This window comes from Macrobrachium rosenbergii, chromosome 55 (genome assembly GCF_040412425.1).
Source record: "Macrobrachium rosenbergii isolate ZJJX-2024 chromosome 55, ASM4041242v1, whole genome shotgun sequence".
In the NCBI taxonomy this organism is placed as follows: Eukaryota; Metazoa; Arthropoda; class Malacostraca; order Decapoda; family Palaemonidae; genus Macrobrachium; species Macrobrachium rosenbergii.
The window spans coordinates 62661115-62681574 of record NC_089795.1 but is presented as its reverse complement, the minus strand read 5'-3'; the positions used below and the strand labels follow the sequence as shown (position 1 = coordinate 62681574).

The 20460-nt window shown below is 37.0% G+C and overlaps 1 protein-coding gene across 5 annotated transcripts in view; it reads right to left on the bottom strand.

The window, feature by feature from the left end:
• Positions 1–10: 10 nt before the first annotated feature.
• The window catches only part of LOC136835334 (uncharacterized), a 188402-nt gene continuing 167952 nt past the window's right edge, over positions 11–20460 (bottom strand). For 2 of the 5 annotated variants that reach the window (XM_067098695.1, XM_067098692.1), the window contains 4 exons: positions 7699–7750; positions 7183–7309; positions 633–795; positions 114–399 (listed from right to left, as the gene is read on the bottom strand). In XM_067098695.1, coding sequence (XP_066954796.1) covers positions 7293–7309; positions 7699–7750 — 69 coding nt within the window. In that variant the 3' untranslated portion in view covers positions 114–399; positions 633–795; positions 7183–7292. Of the gene's footprint in view, positions 400–632; positions 796–7182; positions 7310–7698; positions 7751–17235; positions 17452–20460 lie in introns of those variants that run through there. The other 3 variants (XR_010852107.1, XM_067098694.1, XM_067098696.1) reach the window with 3 other exon arrangements.

Sequence of the window (20460 nt, the reverse complement as noted above, 5' to 3'; positions counted from 1 at the left end):
TGCACTTTTACAATATTTAAAAGCTTCACTTGTGTATAAATTTTGTAATAACCTTCACTTGTATAAATAAATTAATTATCTGAAATGAGCATTTTTCCTTCCTTTTGTCCATTGTAAATATGCCATAACAGTAACTGTTTTCTCTATGGCAGTAATTATTTTGTTCTCTATGGCAGTGACTCATGATCTAAGAATTACACAAATGTTACACATATAAAAAAAGCCACCGGTCTAAACAATGCAAGTGACAACAGTCTGTAATGGCTAACCCACTTGCCAAATACATCTTTAAATCTAACGCATAAAGTGGCTCCGACCACAAGCAGATAAGCAATGGTTTCATGTCCATTTCTTCCATGACCTTCCGGAGCCGTTTCCCGTAGCTTCTTTCTTCTAAGCCTGAAAAAGAGAGTAGAGGTAAACACCATATTTTCCTGATAAACTGTCAACCAAGCACATTAACTCTAAATCTCTCAACAGTTCTTGGTCTCCAGACGACATTGAAGGTTGAAGACCAATGTGTCATCTAAATATGACCTTCAGTATCAACTGCATTGATATCCAACATAGTAGTAATTAGAAACATTTACTTATTTTAAAACATTTACTTATTTTAAATTTTCACCTATTACCTGCGGCAGCAGAAGCCAAGGCACCGGTTGGATCCAGCGGTAGGTAGAGTGTGGTCCTATATAATAATATATAGCCACTTCCTTAACCATCAGACGGAGTAACATTCCCGTATTCTTCGGAATTCGAAATAGCGAAGGTTGAGAAATTTGTTCTATCATTCCCCTGTAAAAGTAAAATGTTAAATAGGATATGTAGGATAAATAAAATTGAACAAAGGAAAACATCCCACTAACTCGTCTCTTCGCCACAAAATAGTCAGTCATATTAACCTAATAAATTTCTTGTAAGTTAACTAATGCAACTATATTTTTAAAGTCTATACCTATAATCATTTGAAATACGGACCTTATAATACACCATTTAGCATCATTCAATCAACATTCGACCACTTCTTGCCCTTCATGGTTCATATTCACGTTAAGACCTTCACTGAATTTTTCTTTTCCTACTCCTACTCGCTAACTGCGTCAGATCAAACATTTAAACTAATCATTAAAGTTGTTTGCATTCATGTTTTATATTAACTAAACATCTTTTGACATAGCATCCGAAATATTCACATTAGGACCCTTTTCATTATGAGAAAATAGCGTCCGAAATATTCACATTAGGACCCTTTTCATTATGAGAAAATATCAACTACACTATCATTGGTTATTAGAGAAAGACTGTACGGAACAGAAACTATCTTTAAATACTGCATCTGCCAAGGCCACAACCACTGTAAACCTATACAGAGGCGAGATATTTACGTAAATTGTATGAAGACACGTACAATACGTAGAGACTAGTGCAAGTCTCAGAACTGGCAAGAGTATCTAGCAGAGAGAAAAAGAGAGAAATCCACATCATCTGTTAGGATTCACTACCACGTCATTCTACACAATCTGGATATGTCATTTATCTAAATATTCCTTTTCATTATAACAGAAAATAATGCCTCTACAACCTACACTCACGAATCTTGTACACCCAACTATTCAAGATTTCATATAAAGATTGTAGTTGGACGTTCAACTTCATGTATCCCACATTGTTAGTCAAAAGTTGACCGTTTTATTTATACTTTACAATCATACTTTAAAAATGCTGTCCGTGTCATGATACATTGCAACTACTGACTAATGATTTCATTTCACATTTCCCAATGATTTAAGTAGAGTTCCTCTTTATACTGTACAAAGGTGGTCTGTACAAAGATGGTCTACTGTATAGCCAAGAGAGAAAGAAATAAAGTCAGGTCTTTTTTTATTTATGGTACATTCTATTATCACCTCATAACAGCCCTTGTTATAAGTGCTAATATTCACTGGCAACCTTTCCTTTAGACAAACGCTTCTTAAAATTGACGCGAAGTATTCACCTAGGGCGAACTACAAGAGATGGTCAAATGGAAAATCATGAATTAATGACAATTAACTAATAACTGACATTTTCCCTATGCAGTGGAACTTTAATTTTGAATGATTTTTCTAACTAAATTTACTGTATTAATGATCTTTGAGAGGTGACCAAACGGGCTAATGGGATCGTAATCGAAGACAATACAGTATATCCTTGCTGAAACGAATAATGAACCCAGAAAAAGTAATTAATTTATAAAAAAAAATAAAGTGAAATAAATAGGACTCGAGGAAAGTAACTTGAAGAGCGACAAGGAATCTGTGGATAATCATCCAAATAATGTAATTTTATATTTACATCTGAATGATGACTGATACTGATAAGGACGAGAAAAACTTGATCGTATGAGGCAACACAGGGTCCTTAGAAAGCTTAGCTCAAAACCCAAGAAAAAAGTGGAAAGGCTATCACAAATAGCTTTATTCACCATCGAAAACTAAAACGCGGTTTTCCTCACCTCAGTCAAAGTGTAAAATATAGTAACTAGTACCTGGCTTCTTTAGATTGGCATGCACATTTCGAGGCTTGGCGATTATCAAAAAGCAAAAAAAAAGTCTTTAACTAATATGTTCTCAGATTTTGCATTGAAATCGGCAAAATTTCTTCTAGTCAGTGATAAAGAACGACACTGACAAAACTCTTCTTGCCTTCTCCAAACAGTTCACATGTTCATGAAAGCAAATCACAACGCTTAAGAGGCAAACAGTAGTTGAAACGCGTTACAAAATCCACATCCAATCTAAAGGTTATAATATTCAAAATGAGTTGATGATCCATCAACTGACAGTTCTCAGTCCAAGACAAATTTGGATGGGTTGAGCTGGCAACTCATACAAATGATGGGAGCGGCAGCCACAAACTGAAAATTTGTTGTCAAGATCTAACAACAGACTTTGAAGTAGGCAGAAGGTGCAGGGAACCCATCGAGAAAAATAGAAACAGGAAGCCCGGTCAAAATTTGCACGATAAATAGAGGAACAACGGTAGGGAAAGTAGGTCAGTGATGGAAATCCTGGTCAGAATGAATGTGAGCATTTGTCACTTATTGGTACAGCAACAACTCGTAATAATTTGGAGAAACAAATTCTGGTGGAACGGCGGCCAAACAAATAAAACTGGTGAAAGATGTGATACAAGCGAGAGGAATAAATTAAAAAAATAATGAAGAAAAGTGGTTTTAGAAGTGGAAGTGATACATGAGTTAAGAAAGTCTATCACAAGAAGGGAAGATGTAGCCTTTGAGACAGAAACCATAAGGGAAATTCAGCTAAGACCAGCAAAGATAGGCCTTAACATACAAGAGTTGAAAGCTGAAACTAATTCATTTTCCTATGTTACGTATAAACGACATTAAATAGATTGAACAGTCATAACAGGAGACGCGTGGTTAATACTCCTACTCTGCTACCAGCTGATCTGACAGGGAGGGGGATACGGTTTAACATTGGGAAAGAGAAAGGTTGGGGAATCAAGATGCAATAGGGCAATAAAAAAGAAGAGAGCCTTCAAGCTTTGGCAGATGACAGGCAGCAAAGAGAACAGAGTTTTTAATAGAGAAGATAATGGCGGAAAAAGGCAGGTGGTAAAGTTAAAGAATTGAGAAAAATGAAATCAAATCTCAAAACGGCAGGATATAGAACTGACTGAATAAAGAACGATGGACGAAAATGAGCGAAGCGTATGAAAGATGAATATAAAAAAAAAACTGCAAAGGAACAGGCGTTTGAATGACTGCGGCAGCATTTTGAGTTTTCTGAACGAAAGAAATGTATATGAAATTGGGCTATTGGTATCGCAAACGGTCGAACGGGGAATAAACTACATCTGAAATGGTTAAAATGACGTCATAAACTGTTAAAGCTGAAAAACCCTAAACCATTTTGGTAAAATGATTTGTTAAAATCACCTGATGAAGAAACGTACAGAACCAAAAGTGGGAAAAAGTTTTTCAGTAGAATATACAACGGAAAGGGGATCCACTAAAACATTAGATACTTACAAGAATAAGATTGCTTTAAAACTGAAGATACTGGAAAAGGTGCTGAATTAAAGGCTGAGAATAAATGTAGAAATCATTGGTCTGAGTTTGGCATCTTGACAAAGATATCAAGAGCACAGGCTGCATTTAGAATACAGTCACTATATGGAAATCACTAAGTGATGAGAAAAGAAATTATACCACATATTTGCAGATCATGAGAGGTATTGAATACAAAGACACTTTTAGGTTGGATTACGAAACCAGAGGGTACCAGACAGATTCAAAGAGTGAAAACTGGCTGGTGTAACCAGAGAATTTGAGATAAATGCATTTTAGCATTAACAGTAGAATGAGAGAAAGAGCCTTTAGAAATACTTAAAAAGTGTAAACGCTGAATAAGTTGGGGAGGACTGATAGAGCACAAGACAGTGGTCACTGTGGATGCTGCGATACTGAAGTTATTACTAGGTACCGAAAGTGTCACAAGAGATGCTAGGGACCATAAAACATACAAGGAGTAGGAAATTTTCTACGGAAAATTTTATAAGAAGAGCGAGTGGGGGTGAGAGAGGTGAGGCTGAACACCAAGTTGTGGTAGACGGGCAGGTCTTGAAAACAATTTCTGTTACCCAGGGGACGCACTGGACTGCCAGACATGTTAATATTAGAGGGTAGTAAGGATGAAGTTGAAAGAGGCTGCTACATTATTCTTAAATAAAAATACACCATTACCAGACAGAGCAAAGACTTATGATGGATGCATTAAGCCTGAACTATTTGCAGCAGAGACCTGGATGACGATTAAGATTTATGGAGATTTTGTAAAGTTGGCATAATACAGTACATAATTCTAAGTTCCAAGGTTAATGTGCCCTGCGAAAAGGAATGTCCAGTGGATTAAAAAAAAACGAATGTCACAAACTGGGTCATGTGAAGAGACGAGGTGAAGAATAGCTAGTTAGGAAAGCAGCAAAGGAAGAAGCAGATAAACGATTGGAAAGCAGGAAAAAAAGGGCAAAGACCAAACGGCAATTTGGCTGGAACTTCATAAGAAAAGAGTTCAGGTTAACCTCATCAAAAAGAAAGGCTGATGGAAAACAGTAAACATTAAAGATGACACTGTAAGCTCTTCAGTTAGTTCGGCCTCTGTTCAAGAAGCTTGTTAAAAAAATGGCTATTTTCAGTTACTTTGCAGGAATGAGATACTTAGACCTCACCCTTGAGGAGAGCAAGGACTAAAAGCTAACGCTGTTCAAGTCCCTGGAAGGGCATTGTTGGAATAATTCATGAAAAGCTGATATACATACTGCAACGAGAACACAAAGTACCAAGAAAACTAGTCTTGGCTTCGAATAATGAAAGGAACATAAGTGGCACTTGAATTCATGAATGAAAAGACTGTGATCTGTAAGTGCAATGCAACGCTGTCACTCCAGACATCTCCAACGCCTTTGATGAAATTCGGCACAAAATACAAATCCACTCCAAGATGCTTTGTGTGGGGCTGCCATACATCTTTGAGCCGCTTTCTCCAGTTACACCACTGAAAAGTATGTCGAGGTAATTCTAGGGGATTGGGCGGAGGACATTGGGAGAAGCCATTGCCATGGAATGCGATGTACCATAGAGCAAGATTCCTTCTCCCAACCTCTTTAAACTCTAGAGGACTGACATGCTCACTGGAATGAATGTATGAAATTGGGCACTATGGCTTGGCACTGGGGCTAGGGAGGCCATTCAGCACCATCATGGCAAAAAAAAGCCACGAATGATTAAAATACTACCATTTTCTAAAACATCCGATCAAGGACATTCAAATACAAACATTCTGCATATCATTCACATACATTCATACACTGTAAAAATTTATGAAACTAAATTTCAGTTTCGTTAAAAATTCCAATTTCTTTAAAACAGACTATAAAGAGGCTCAAATAAAACCTCTTACAATTTACTCTTTGTAGGTTTTCACCTTTCAATCCATCAAGGCCGACTCATTTCTTGTGTGGTGAAAAACTACAAAACGTATATCCTACACAGGAGAGGTCCTTTCCCCGCCAAAATGGCCAAGATAGCAAGCACGTATCTTAGGATGGAATTTATGATCACACGAAATTGGCCTTAATCACCAAGTCGTCACGATACAACTTAAAAAAAAAAGCCCAAAACACGGTTAAGCACTAGATGCGGGAGAGAAATGCAGACATGTTCAACCGGAGCCACTACTCACGTCACACCAAACCAGATAGAGGCGCACTGGTGTTAGCTAATTATGCCTGTTGAGACCCAATGCAATCTGGACATGGAATCATCCTTACCTTATCTGTAATGATGGGCAATTTAAGTGAAAACAACAACACACGAAACTTCGTCACGAGTCAGCACCACAAAACTGGTCACAAGACCCGTTGACAGTAACACTGGTTTCCGCAGAAAACAGATACCAGCATATAAAATCTTTAGGCAGACATAAAGAGCCAAAAACTAATTACCAGGCATAAAAAGTCCAAGAACTAAAATACTAGAACAACGCAGGATTTCAGGGTTACACGTAAAAATTTAGGTAAATTCAAATACAGCAATTGAGGGAACGTTGTCTTCTATAGCATATTTGGGATGGCATGGTGTGATAGGTGTTGAAAGATCGCCTGCATGACAGTGGGAGAGAGAGAGAGAGAGAGAGAGAGAGAGAGAGAGAGAGAGAGAGAGAGAGAGAGAGAGAGAGAGAGAGAGAGAGAGAGTCTATAAAATCCAAGCTGTTTTAGTGTTGTTCTTCCTTAACACGTAGATTGTTCGACTTTTATAACACATGGGTGTAGAATGCTTAGTTGCACTGAACAGCAGTTGCAAATGACATTCCTTGAAAGAGCAACTAACCAGCATACGTACATGAACTACATTGGGTTTGCTAATACATTTTTCGCCCATCGGAGATAAAACCAGCCTTCGTATCGAAGGTAAAACCACACTGCTGTGTTATTAAAATGTAAGTTCTAAACTGAGAGATGCAGGTCAAAGTCATAGGAGATAAGCAACTGAGAACCGAAGAGAGAGGCAACCTGCGCCCTATATAGGAGAAGCCTATTCAAAATATCAAAAAATGAATGTTGAACTGCCAAACTCCGCAACTAGGTAGTAGGGCTGAAATAATCCAAAAACCTCACCTCTCGCCCATTATTTAGGCGTATTTTACAAACTTGGACATACTTAAGCTGCACTGCTAACAACGAAAAAGTTCGAATTCGCCCGTATTCAGGATTCCGAGTAGCGTCTTCTAAGGAGGGCGCGAGCCTGAAAGTGAAGTTGTTTAAAGCGTATCTTTTAGAGGAAACGAATTCCCAATAGTCATCTACGCATTTTGTTGTACAATTCAAAAACTTCAGTGACTACTCAGTGCGACTGTAAGCAGACATGTACCGAAATATTCTAATATTAAACTCTTATAGGTATAACAATGCAGAACACTTTGACCAAAGCGAAATTTATCCAATAGTTTATAGATACAAGTGAAGCAGTAATAAGTAAACATTTAAAAAACAAAATCCTAGGAACCAAATGGCAAACTCCTATGAAAAGAATGGCAAAATCCTACACGAAATCCTAAATCAATATAAAAACTCAACCAGGACACACCAAGAGATATTGTGGACGTTGGTAGAATAAATGTTCTTGGTACATACCTTCCCACAATCCAAAAAAAATGGAAGACAAACAGAGCTTGCAGCCATCCTCCTGTAGTGAGAGTAAATATTAGGACATTTGCAATGGAAGATCCTTTAGAGGAAGAAACATGATGATTATCTACAGTTGGTATTTAAAAGGAAAAATCTGTACACGAAAGATTCAAGGTTATAAATTTATTTACAGACAACCTGACAACCCAACAAAAAAAAAAAAAAAAAAATAAATAAATAAAAAATAAACAAAATTCAGATATAACAATTCATGGTGAAGGTACTATGCCTAATGATCGTGATATTGCTTGCGATATTATCGGGGTAGGATACTTTTTTTTTTTTAACTAAAGGATATTGAAGCTATATTGGCTTTTAAGTGAAATCTGTTAGCAAAACGAATGAAAATGAATATCCAGTGCTTCATTTTCACTCTATTTTTGTCTTCGCTTAAGTATCGTGTTTTCTTCTTACCAAAAGCTGTTCAGATTTGCTCCATTATCCTTATTTTCTCCCCTTTGATATTTAGCAGAGCTAGAGAGAAATATTATGCCAGTAAAAGGCAGTGTAAATGAGGTGTATATGTGAGTATGAAGGTAGAAATAGCCATCAGAGCTTCTACAGTTCGATTATATGACCAGCAATGCTGGTAGGTGAAGGTTCAGAAGTCTCATGAGGGAATTTGTATGAGAAATTCTGCCTTCAAGGTTTCACTAATCTTCCCCTTATTAGATCGTGGGTCCTCAACCTAGGAAAAAACGGAGCCTTATTTGTATTCAGATTCACCCCAGTGTCTCAAACTCTGCCTTAACCCATATCCATACTTCACCCCCCAAAAGCTAATTTCCTAGTTAAATGAGCAAAGTGAAATTTCATCGGGATTCTATCTATTCCTCTAGCATTAGATGTATTCGTGCGAGATCTCCACAGAGCACGCCAGCCACTCAGGCTCAACTTGTAATGAATACTGAATATGAATGCCCATGAAACAATAACCCCAAATAGTGAACACCACTTGAGCATAAGCAATTAAGTGCAAAATGCCCACCAAAGAGAAAATAGTCCCTCAAACTTTTGAGTAGGGAGGTGAATTTTCGAATGTTTGCGGAGATGGGACTCCAGTCATTTCCAACCCAATTCCATTAAGTTCAGTTAATTAGGGAATTCTGCCTCATACGCTACATACAAGTATCTTTGCGAGATCTCCACTGCGCATACGAATCGCACAAAAAGCACCACAATCACAATCAAAGTTTGATGGGCATGCCTGCCCATTAACTTTATCAACCTTTACTTACCTTATTATGAACTTGTAGCAGTGCCTAACTAGTCCTCGAGCCCCATGAATTAAGTGAACCATCATTATTGTGAGAGCACTTACGCCCTTTATGAGAGAATTCAGAGCTCCCTAGGTCCTTTAACTTCACTGAAATTTGCGACCACTCTCATTTTTTGCTGGGACAGTAATTTCTTTTCTGAGACCGAGTCACCCTCCTGTACCAGAATATCAGCAACCCTTTTCCTGGGTGCATTATTAAGTTCTTTGCTGTAATGTCATCAGCACATGGGGTGGGAATAAACTTTGTTTTATTAGTCATTTAAGTATCATAGTAATCATAATTTGATTCATCATCGTCATAATACTGATTTATATTACCGTGAGACCGAGCAGATTGCTGGGTAATTTGCTTCAGAATTAGTTGCATGGACTAAGCCATAGACTGCACAGCAGCTGCGCCTTGTCATCTCTCTGATCATTAAACTCTCTGTATTGTCCCAGGCTTGACTGGGACAACCAAAGTGAAAAGCTTGTTCGCAGCGAGTCAGCAGCGTTTTTAGCAGTGGTAAACTAATTTGTCTTGTTTCAATACTAGAAACAGAAAGGGATTAAATTAAGAATAAATTGATTCCAGCTTTATATGCGCCATTGTTGACGTCATAAGGAACGTCAGTGATGTGTCATAGGCTCAGCCTTCCCTTTTTTGGACTTTTTGGTTGGTCTGACATAATTTTGCACATGCAGTGTGTCCATGAATACTGAAAAACAGTCTCTCAAATGTAAAATCCTCCACAAGAAACACAATGCGAATACATCGGCAACTCGAAGTGAAGTGATTGTGGGTTTTTTCAGGGGCGCGCAAGCATAGTGATTTCTCAAGGATTCTCGCATGTTAGCAGATGAGACAGAACTGGAATCCATTAATGGTTACTATAATTCTATGGACATGCACCAGAGGATAACTTAACCTCTCCGGATTTCCCAAGCTGAGGTTATGTTGTAAAGTCTCCGCTGAGTGAGTCTCCTGTGATCTGTGATGAGCGACCCGTTTTCTTTCAATTCCCCTCCTATAGGAGCGGATCACGCAAAAACATGCATATCGAACCAGCCATGCCTTTCTATGTAAATTTATACCTGTTACTAATTTATTTTATATCTGTCTCTTTTGTACATGTATCAGAATGTTGTCATGTTGGTCACTGTCCATTTTTCTTTGCACAAGAATTGTATTTATGCATTGTAATTATTGTCAAGTGTAACTGACCTCGGGTCACCGACGTTCCATTTTACTCCTTTGTGTGACGTCAGTCCGCCGCTATATAAACGGCCTGCGTCTCCAATAAAGTATTACGGGCTGCTCTCAGAGCAAGAGCCCGCGCTGGCACAAGGCCAGCTAAATCTGAAACAACCAATAAAGTAGCAGTAACTTTCTCCTGCTCATTTCTTTTGCACCTCTTAAAATGTAGGCTAACCTGTAAGTCGGCAATCTCAACAAGGTCTACAGATGTTGGTCAACTAGATTAAGATATGAATTGATGTCAGAAAATTCAGTAATTAAAAGCAAAACAACAATTACTCATACTATCTGACCATCAATCAACGAGAAAACATGACGATTAAAGATGGAGCTAAAATCCATAAATAAAATCACAGTTAATATATCTGGATATTTTAATGTTTAACAAAAGATTTTCAAAATTATTATATCTGAAAATTCTTTGACAGGCTCGCAAAAAATCTTTTGAACGTATATCATGGCCCTGTCAATCACAGAGGATCAAAATTCGTGATTTATTCAGAGCTGTCACCATGATACTCTCGCTGGTTACCCTCTAAATAAAGTTTTCTTTTAGTTACCTACCTAGATGAAGAAAACGTAAGACTTAAGTATACTAGCATACGAGTATAACTAATATAAATTAGGCCGCGGCTACGGACCCGTCCATTGAATGTTGAAGTTGATTGGCTTCAGTTTTCCACCACCTTGAGGTGCTCAAGGGCAGTTACTGACCTTGATATGCAGAGCCAGTGATTTTTCATTAAGAATGACAGCTAGAGATAAGTAACACTGGTCGTGTCCCTAACTCCTCTACTACCACTAAGGACTCGTAACCCCACAGTGAAATTCTGTCAATACAGTCGTTGGTATAGTTCATACTCAAATATACTTAATTCAGTGACTTTATTGGTATCAAAATGAGGTCAGTTCTGGACATTTCGTACGTAAATTTATATCTCATCAGTCCGATTGGTATACTGAAGTCAGCAATTAACCATGAATACTATTGGCTGTGACATCGCTAACATCACAGACTGAAATCTTACTAATGGCCAGTGTGTTTATATAGCCAAAGAATTCGTCTCTAATTGTAACGTCTTTATAGATTTCACTGAACAAATAATTAGTTCGATAAACTGGTTTATTGGCGATATTTGTAAACGTATTAAACTTCATAGCCTTCAGTTAAATGAGTTAGTTTGGTTGTCCCTGCCAATATTCTATATGGAATATAAATTTAGTTCTACCAATTACCACCTAAACAACAACTTATCACTTGAAAACGATAGTCTTTCTTCAAGCCGTTCTACATTTCTACATAAAATATGTAGCATTCTGATGAAAGCAGTGCGGGGGCTTAATTTTGGCTTGAAATTTCAGAGGCCCTTGGATTTCAGATTCTTGCCACAGTATATGCAGGCAAAATCAATCCATGTTGGGCTCTTCAAGTAATTTCTTTCTGAATAGACGCTGACAATACCTCTCTGGTACAGCTTCACAAAATTTGCAATTTCCTACTCTTTAACTGCTGGACTAAGCTTGTCTAGCGAGCTAAATTTCGCTGAAAGTGCTAGCTTCGTCGTCGTCATTACTTCGGAATTTGAAGAGGTAAACAAGCGCTGACTTATTACCATGGCGCATGTTTTATACTTACCAGCGGACTTTGCAGCACATCTTAAGTCCCCGTATTCACAGTCACTTCCTATAAATTATTTCATTCTGCGAAAATCATGCATGGAGAATTTACGGTCAGCTGCATGCCTGTGTACGGCTTTCAACATTATTTGTTTTATATTATAATATCACTTTGTAAAATAAATATAAAAATAGTTTGAGTCAAGAGTTGGTGCTTATTAGCTCTTACTGCCAGTATTTCAGAGAAAAGAAAGAATATGGTATATTGAATTTTAACTACCCTATTTACTAGTTTTTTTGGGTGCAATTACAAAAATAAACGTTTGTGCCATATCATGCAGTGACTTCAGCCTATGATCAGAATCCCGCTAATCTGCGATCTTGAATAGTTTAAGGAAAATTCAATAGTTACAACGTTATTTATCTAAGGATGTGTTGTAACTAATAATAAACAGAAGAGAAACACAGTGAGAGTAATGTTTTCAGCAACTTTTGATTGTTACTTTGAGCGTTACTGTGATAACTTGAAAACCGTCAGACATCGCTAAGAAATTTTTACAATTTCTCATGTTGTACTGTATATGATGAAAAGGTTTTCCGAGATAGTAGGAAATTCCTGTTAACTTTCTTGACATTTTTCTCAAATAAATTGATTTTTCGAAAATACATAGATAAATATTAGTCATTCTATAACTGCCGTCTGGTATAGAACTCGGTTCATAAAAATATTTCTAAATATCGTGAGACCCAAAGTCACCTGCAAAAACTGTAATGCGGCAGCCTTGATAAAAGGTTGCCCATATAACCATTTTCTCAAAAATGTTTTCATTAATACACATGATTATGTCACATGTAAATGGTATATAAGGATTTGACAATTTTATTACGATTATTAAAGTAAGAGTAAGCATAGCAATTTTCATTTTGATCGTCACGAAATTTGCAAAATAAATTTCTAATGCTACGAAGTATTAAAAAAAATCAACTTCTCACCTATCTTATCTTTGGACTACTAAAAAATCAAAATTATTTTCATAATTTCTTGTCGTTTTCTCAAAATTTATTCCTCGATGAATCAAAAAGTTCTCAGAGGTAAAAGAGTGAGATTCAATTAAACTATAAATTTACATAATATAACTATTAACGGCGGCGGTGAATCGTTGAAGGGATTTGCTAAAATTTTGACACATCACTAAAATCTAATTTATATAGGTAAGGAAAGTAAAAATAACCGACCTCTAGGTTTATGTTATGTAAAAGAAATTTTTGAGATCGTAAAAAAAGTTGCAAAGTTGCGGCACAAAAGGGTTTTCCTTGACGATTTCTTTACTTTAAGGGGATAAGCTTACTATTGCGACTTTCGCTATCAAGATCCATTTTCCACGTTTTAACTCAAAAGTAGACTTTTAAGGTCTCTCGACCGCGAGTTTATGATCACCTCCATCCAAAATAATTATATGCAGAAACAGTATTAATGTTGACTTTTTTTTTCGAGGGTCCCGGAAACTAAATTCATCATAGAAATTTTAATGCAGACATTACGAGATTTTTCGTTTATTATACGGCGTACTCCATAGTAAGTGTCCAAACCTCCTGCCACAGCACTAAGGAAAACGAAAAGCCTATATTTTTTCTTGAACGACTTGATATTTTCATTCTTCCTGATATCAAATGGCAGTTTACTGTACAGTTTTGAAGCAGAAAATTTAAAGGCTCTAAAGCCTACGTTCGAACTACATCTTGGCTCAGTTGACTTGAGACCATCTGTAGCTATTCTTGTACCGACTCCTTCCGTTAGATGTAATATACGCAAAAAGTCACTCAAATATATTGGGCACCCGGTCTTGATAACTTCAGTGAATTATTACATTTATTATTAACATTAATCTAGCTTTGATAAAAGCCGGTGAACTCAAAATAATACATCCGTAATCCTTAAACGAGGTGCAATACCCTTTATTAAGTTTGCCGCTCTATTTAATATGTTTTGCAGCTTCCTAATTGCATCTTAAGCAGAATATCATAAAGTTGTAATTATCCCACCCTGTTAATGACAATCACAAGTTTCTTTTTTCTTTATAGAACACTCAAGATATTTTTAAAAATGAGGCAATATTTCCACTGAGGGACCTGGGGCAACCCGAACGAACTGTAAGGTAAGGTAAGGTAAGTAACCCCACAACGTTTTTGAAAATTTAATATTCTCCCTCTCTAGCGCTCTCATTTTTTCTGTCATGGTATGAAGAGTATTATCTGCCTCGTCTAAAAGCAATCATGGCATCCCACGTTCGATCCCTGAACCAGGCGGGGCAAAGAATAACATGGGAGCGTATCCTCCAACATCCACTATGCTTCTGTTGATTTATGCAGTAGGTTAGGTACCTGGGTTGTTAACCGAACAAGAGAGAGAGAGAGAGAGAGAGAGAGAGAGAGAGAGAGAGAGAGAGAGAGAGAGAGAGAGAGAGAGAGAGTTTATAAATAGCATCTGTTATAATGTAAAGCGTTACAACAGCCGGAAACGCAATAGCATCAATGATCAATGAGGTAATCCTCACCCAGACAGCCTGTAACCAGTTACGTAAATTAGATCTCTTGTTCCCTCATTTATAGAGGAAAAATGGCTCCAACAGTAACGTCTTAACCTTTGACATTTTCCAACAGTGTGTGTACCGACTTTTATCTTCTCTCTTATAAGGTGCAACTAAGATCCATCTTTTGCACATTGGATAGTTGATATATAGTAATTATGTGCAAGCCATCTCAATCTGAGAGGCACCAAAGGTATTTTTGTACTAACTAGACTATTAAGGTTAATTTTAAGTGATTTTTTTCTATGATAATAATATGCATCGTCTGTAAATCGTTATGACATCGTAAAAATGAGGTGATTTTTATGAATGAAATGAATATTGGATAAACGTATTTCATCTAAAAAGAACCATTGATTTTAACCAAAAACTTTGTCAATAACACAAAAGATAATTGCTTCGAATTCGATTGACCTGAATTCATTTCAAGTACACAATTTCGGGAAACAAAATTTGTGATTTATTAGCAATTAAAGGTTAATTTTTTTTTTAGTAGGAGTCGGTTTATTTAAATACAAGATGGAATAAACAACAATGGTCTTGTGCGAAGCATACACAGAAATTTATTGTTTCATTGTTAAAAGCACGGATTTGGTTTCCCCACAATGGACGCCGAGACAAGAATAAAATGAATTTATTCACTAGTTTTGCAACTAAGTATTTCGTTAATATAAGTGTTGACGTTATCGTTCAAGGGGGGAAAAATAATGAATTTCATGTACAGCTGGGTTCGAATGGGATTTTTTCTTTATGCCTTTGTTAGTTCTTGAAACTGCTGGAATATTCCGTTCCGGCGAAAGTAGCTTAATGGTTGAGGCACTTCCTATCAACATTATTTAAAAATCTTTCTACTTCAGTCAGATTCTTACTGTTACCAAATTCATCACATCTCACATGTGCATATCTTGCTTTGTCGACAACCTGGATTTCCGGTTGGGAGATAAATACAAAGCTTAATGAAAATCTTTGATTCTAATAATACAATTATGAAATCAGTTTCGTACGTATAATTATCCATTTGGTGTGATCATTGGGAAATGCCAGCTTTTTAACATATAGCTACTAAATACTGTATTTTAAATGGTGTGAGCCTGCTGCTAGGAACTTTTTCTGTGTATGTTACACTGTATAAAATCTTACTACTACCGCAAATTAATTATGCTGTTATTGGGCTGATTAGAATTCTGTTACCGTCAGATGTGAAGGAGATATATAGGTCTCCCCTCTCATTTATAGCTTAGTAAACAAAGGCAAGAATCTTTTAAAGAACCCAGAGCCTTTCCTCAATTAACAGGCATAGTCATGGCTTAATCGGCGGTCGTGCCACCGGCTTTATCTGTCAAGGATTTCCTTCTACTCATTTTTAATACAGAACACCATGTTTATGCCAAAGTGCGTATCACCTATGGTATCAACTAAAACGCTTGATTCCATGAATGAGCAATTTCTGGTCTGGCCTGTATTTGAATGGAAGGCCATTTATTAATGTGAGATACTTAGGGGAAGTTGTGACTGGAAGAATCTACTACACCTTCCAACGTGTAAACCAGCAATCCACTTTTGCCTTATACAGACAGTTTAATAAATTCATTTATTTATTAATAAATAATTATTAAACATGCGACTGGACGGACGCCAATGTCATTGCAACTTATAATAAAATAGCCTATACACGACCAGAAACCTAACGGGGGTGGTGGGGAAGTGATGTCTTGGGCGTGCGGACATTTAACTGACTGGAGAGGGAGAGGGGTGGGAGGGAAGAGGGAGAGGGAGGGAAGGAGAGGGAGTGAAGGGGAGGGGGAGAGGGAATGAAGGGGAGGGGATAGGGAGAGGGTTGCAAAATATCGATAGTTTTAACAGCTCCCCCATGAAATACGAGACAAGACATCTTACGCCTTTTCGCATTAAACATTATTATTATTATTATTATTATTATTATTATTATTATTATTATTATTATTATTATTATTATTATTATTATATTGGAAATTAACAAATATGTTGCTACACCATAAAATATAACGACTGGCTAAACTGAAAATGTTGAAGATTCTGACAAACTGAACATATGGATTAAAAAAAAAGTGAAGTCTGTGGGAGACTGAAGAATGCCGAAATTGTGGGTTGACAAAATTTCACATGCATTCTGGTAACCAGTTTTTTTTTGGAGACACTTTGCCAACATCAGTCGTTTGGGAGACAAATACTAAAAACCAAAACTTGACGCTGAAATTATCAACTCCTGATTGAAATAACAGAGCTAGCGAGATTAGGGAGGTGAATGAAGTTTAACTTCCGAGGAACCAAATTTCATTTGCAAAATCCTTTCCGTGAGAGGAATAAAAACATTGCACGGCAGCCTTTAACTACCTTCCAAATTTCAAGCACCCTTTTCATGCATTCATGACCTTGAGCCTATTTTGCCTATCATACAAGAACTGACTCAGGCCTTTGGAATTTTCGAACAGAAACCTAGGAATTTGACATAATACTAGTGCAGCAGCAACGATGACGATGCTACTAATAAAACCCAGACCGTATAAATAAACGATCCCAAGACTCAGTCAAGACGGGAAACCACAGCAGCCATTTTGAGAGTTACTCCAGGGAGACGACCAGACATTCCAAAAACAATCTCATTGTTGCAATGAGGTTAAAGATGTTCAGATGCAGAATGACTAAAACACCACAAAAAACAAATGTAGTCACAAATATCCCCCAAGAAAATGAGAAAAAAACTTGAGATGCCTTGTTCTTACCCAGATCCTTTCTTCAATTCAGCAAGAATTTGTTTACACGAACACTTCCTTGTCTTGAACTACACTGTCGCCTAGGACCTCTGTCAGAGAACTGACAAGTCAGAGCCTTCCACTATACACAATTTTCTGTAGCCTCCTTTCATTGGCTGAAAGTCTTTGTTTTGTCTTGGAGTCTTTGTAAGTGATTCTATCATTGGTTGGTAGTACAAGGTTATTTTCCAGATGGTATTTTTCCAACGATCTGTAAATGAATAAATGTGTCCATTTTACTAAGAGAACTGTTCTCAAACACGCATCTTGAATTAACGTCAAATTACCATTGCTCTAATTTTCTGTTATTTCTGCTGCCTCATACCTTAAAAGTAACTGTCAATATGGAGTTTTTTTTTCTTCCCTTGAACATAAGCATCAGATTCACATGAAACCAACAGGAAAATTAAATTTACACTGACAGACAGGTATTAAAATACGTATACGTATGTTGTACGGAGAAGTGTCTTAATTCACAAATTCTCGTATAAAAATCGTAAAATATCGGGATTACTCTTCATTATGTTAATTTCTTTTCGATAGATTTTTGCATGAGTAAAATATTATGCTTTTCCTTTAATAATAAAGTCTTTTTCTATCTAAGAATTCTTCCTGTAAAGTAGCTGGGGTAAAACAATTCTTGTGACCTTGTTCTTTTAATTATTACTCGTCTTGGTTGCCATTCGCCATCAGAAGTCTTGTGAGGAACCTCAGTGATCCTTTCACATCTCTTCTATGCTCCCCCTCACTAACCCTGACAATCCCAGGGCTACGCACTTTTAATTCCTCACAGCCTGTATCTCGTGGTGAAGAGAAAGTGTTATAATAATATTTAACCACTGTTAGAAGGATAGGAGCGGGTAGAATATGCCCACTGTCTATGCCCTTGACCTGAGTAGATGTGTTTTCTCATACAGACACCCAAGACCAGAGGGAACTCTGTGACCCTACCTTTGAGAGGGGTTAAGACCTATTTCTCTCCCCTGTGCACAGTCGACACTGCCACGTCCAAGGGACACCTCGCTGACAGACGTCTTAAAAAGGGTCTGCTCAGCCTTCTGAAACAGAATCGTGCAACATCAGAGTGATCCAAAACTAGTAGCAAAACCATATAGGGGAGCAGAGGCATGATTTTATACATCATAATGAGTAAGAAGTAACGCAAAAGACTTACTGCGAGGAAGTTAATATCCAGGAAGGAAGTGCCGAGATATTCGAGAGAGTTTTTCAAGCCGAACTGCCCGTTCGAGATGGCCTGTCACTCCTCAGTGGAAGTGAGTTGTTGTTTTGTAAATTGCTCTGACCTTGATGATCAGATATCATCGCAGCCCAAGAATCCTATTGGAGTTAAAGTTATTCTGGAGTTCGATGCAACATCCTTGATTGAAGCATTCTACAGACATTCGTATTAGGGTACAAGGTTTCGGCTACTGAAAGAGTACGTTCAGCAGATGAACCCAGGTAACCGCAGGATACTCAAGCTAAGCAAAGGAAATTATCTTCTGAGTGATAATGTTTAAAGTCCATTATCAAAAGGGTGAAATTGAATAGAAGGTTTGGAACTGAGCCATGTTAGTTCCATTGACGAATGTAAGTGATTGTGAACTGAGTAATGTTAAAGCAAATCATCTGGGAGAAATTCAATGTATTTTATTGGCGAGCAACATGCTCTCATGCATGGTTGGGAGCAGATGAATGCCATTAAGTAATTCTCATTTGCACTTGTAGATTAAACTTTAATAGTCTGAGCTCCAGTGTGTGTGTGTGTGTGTGTGTGCGTGTGAAGCCCAGAATCCTGATTACTATAATCTCCTTGCACTTGTTTTGCTTTTATTACTAAATAGTAATTGGATCCCACGTGCTTATATGTCACTGAGTTCTGTCTCGAGTAATTAGCGTGGTACTTGTGGTAATTCTTTGTGCTAACTAGCAACAAGCAGCAGTGTGTGTAGTGTGGAAATGCTTAGTACTAAGTATGTTAATTATCAAGGCTTTAGAGGAACACAAAGCCGTGGACCGCCTCTGCAACTTCTCTTAATTAAAGGTTTTTGTCTTGCATGCAACTGCCTGCCACATTGTTTGATTCTTCACACCTTTATATTTCCCGCTATCATTTGAAGAATTATTTATCACCCACTTATGGTGATATTAGTCAGCTAATTAGCTCCAAACTCGTGCCATATTTTCAAAAAGTTCTGTGTGCACATATATTCACTGTTTATTTCAGTTACAATGATGAGTGCTGAGAGATATTATTATCAATATTTGCTTTAATGAATTGTGCATGATGTCATTGTACTGATAATTCTGTTTCTATTTATAATGTGTGCTCTTTGGATGTGATGCAGGTTTTTATGTTCATTTAAGCATGGGCTTATAATTGAGATCCAGCTGCATGAGAGTCAGCTAGGATTTTGTAATGGATTTCATCTAGTTAACTTCAGGCCCATGCCCAAGATTTTTAGACTGAAGGTATTTTGTGATTTTTTCTTGTAACATAAATTAGTCTTTAGGTTATTGGTATACATAATAACACAACAAAGTTGACTAAGAAGGAACTAAATGAGTAATATAGTGTCGATTAAATTTTATGAACCCCCAGTCTTCATGAACTCTCTTCGTTAACAATATATTCTAGGATCTTTATGTTACTGTCTTAATTTGATTTCTTTTTCGTTCTAGAACGCCAATTAAAGTTAAAAAAAAAAGCTTAACAAACGCTTCCTATTTTGGGCTAAGTAATTTGATTTAGAAGTTAACGCTGATATGAATATTCAGTAAGGTGATGGTAGCTCGCGCTGTGTCAAACTTTGGTGCTTTCAAGAGTGCCACTATTCCAGTTCATAGGGAAGCAAGGATTGTACCTTGAACATTCTGCACAACATAACAGACCACGTTACGTAAATAAATATACATACATCAAGGTCAATACACTGTATTGGCCTTGACATACATATACATATACATACATACCGGTATATATATATATATACATATATATATATATATATATATATATATGTATATATATATGTATATTATATGTATATGTGTGTGTAATTATGTATGTATAAAGATGTATGTGTATATGTGCGTAAAAGTGTGGTTTGAGTAGACTTAAGCAGACTAGGATGAAAAAGGGCACGTCATCCCTAAAGCAGAGATTCGGAATGGTAACACTTTTAGGAGCGGCCC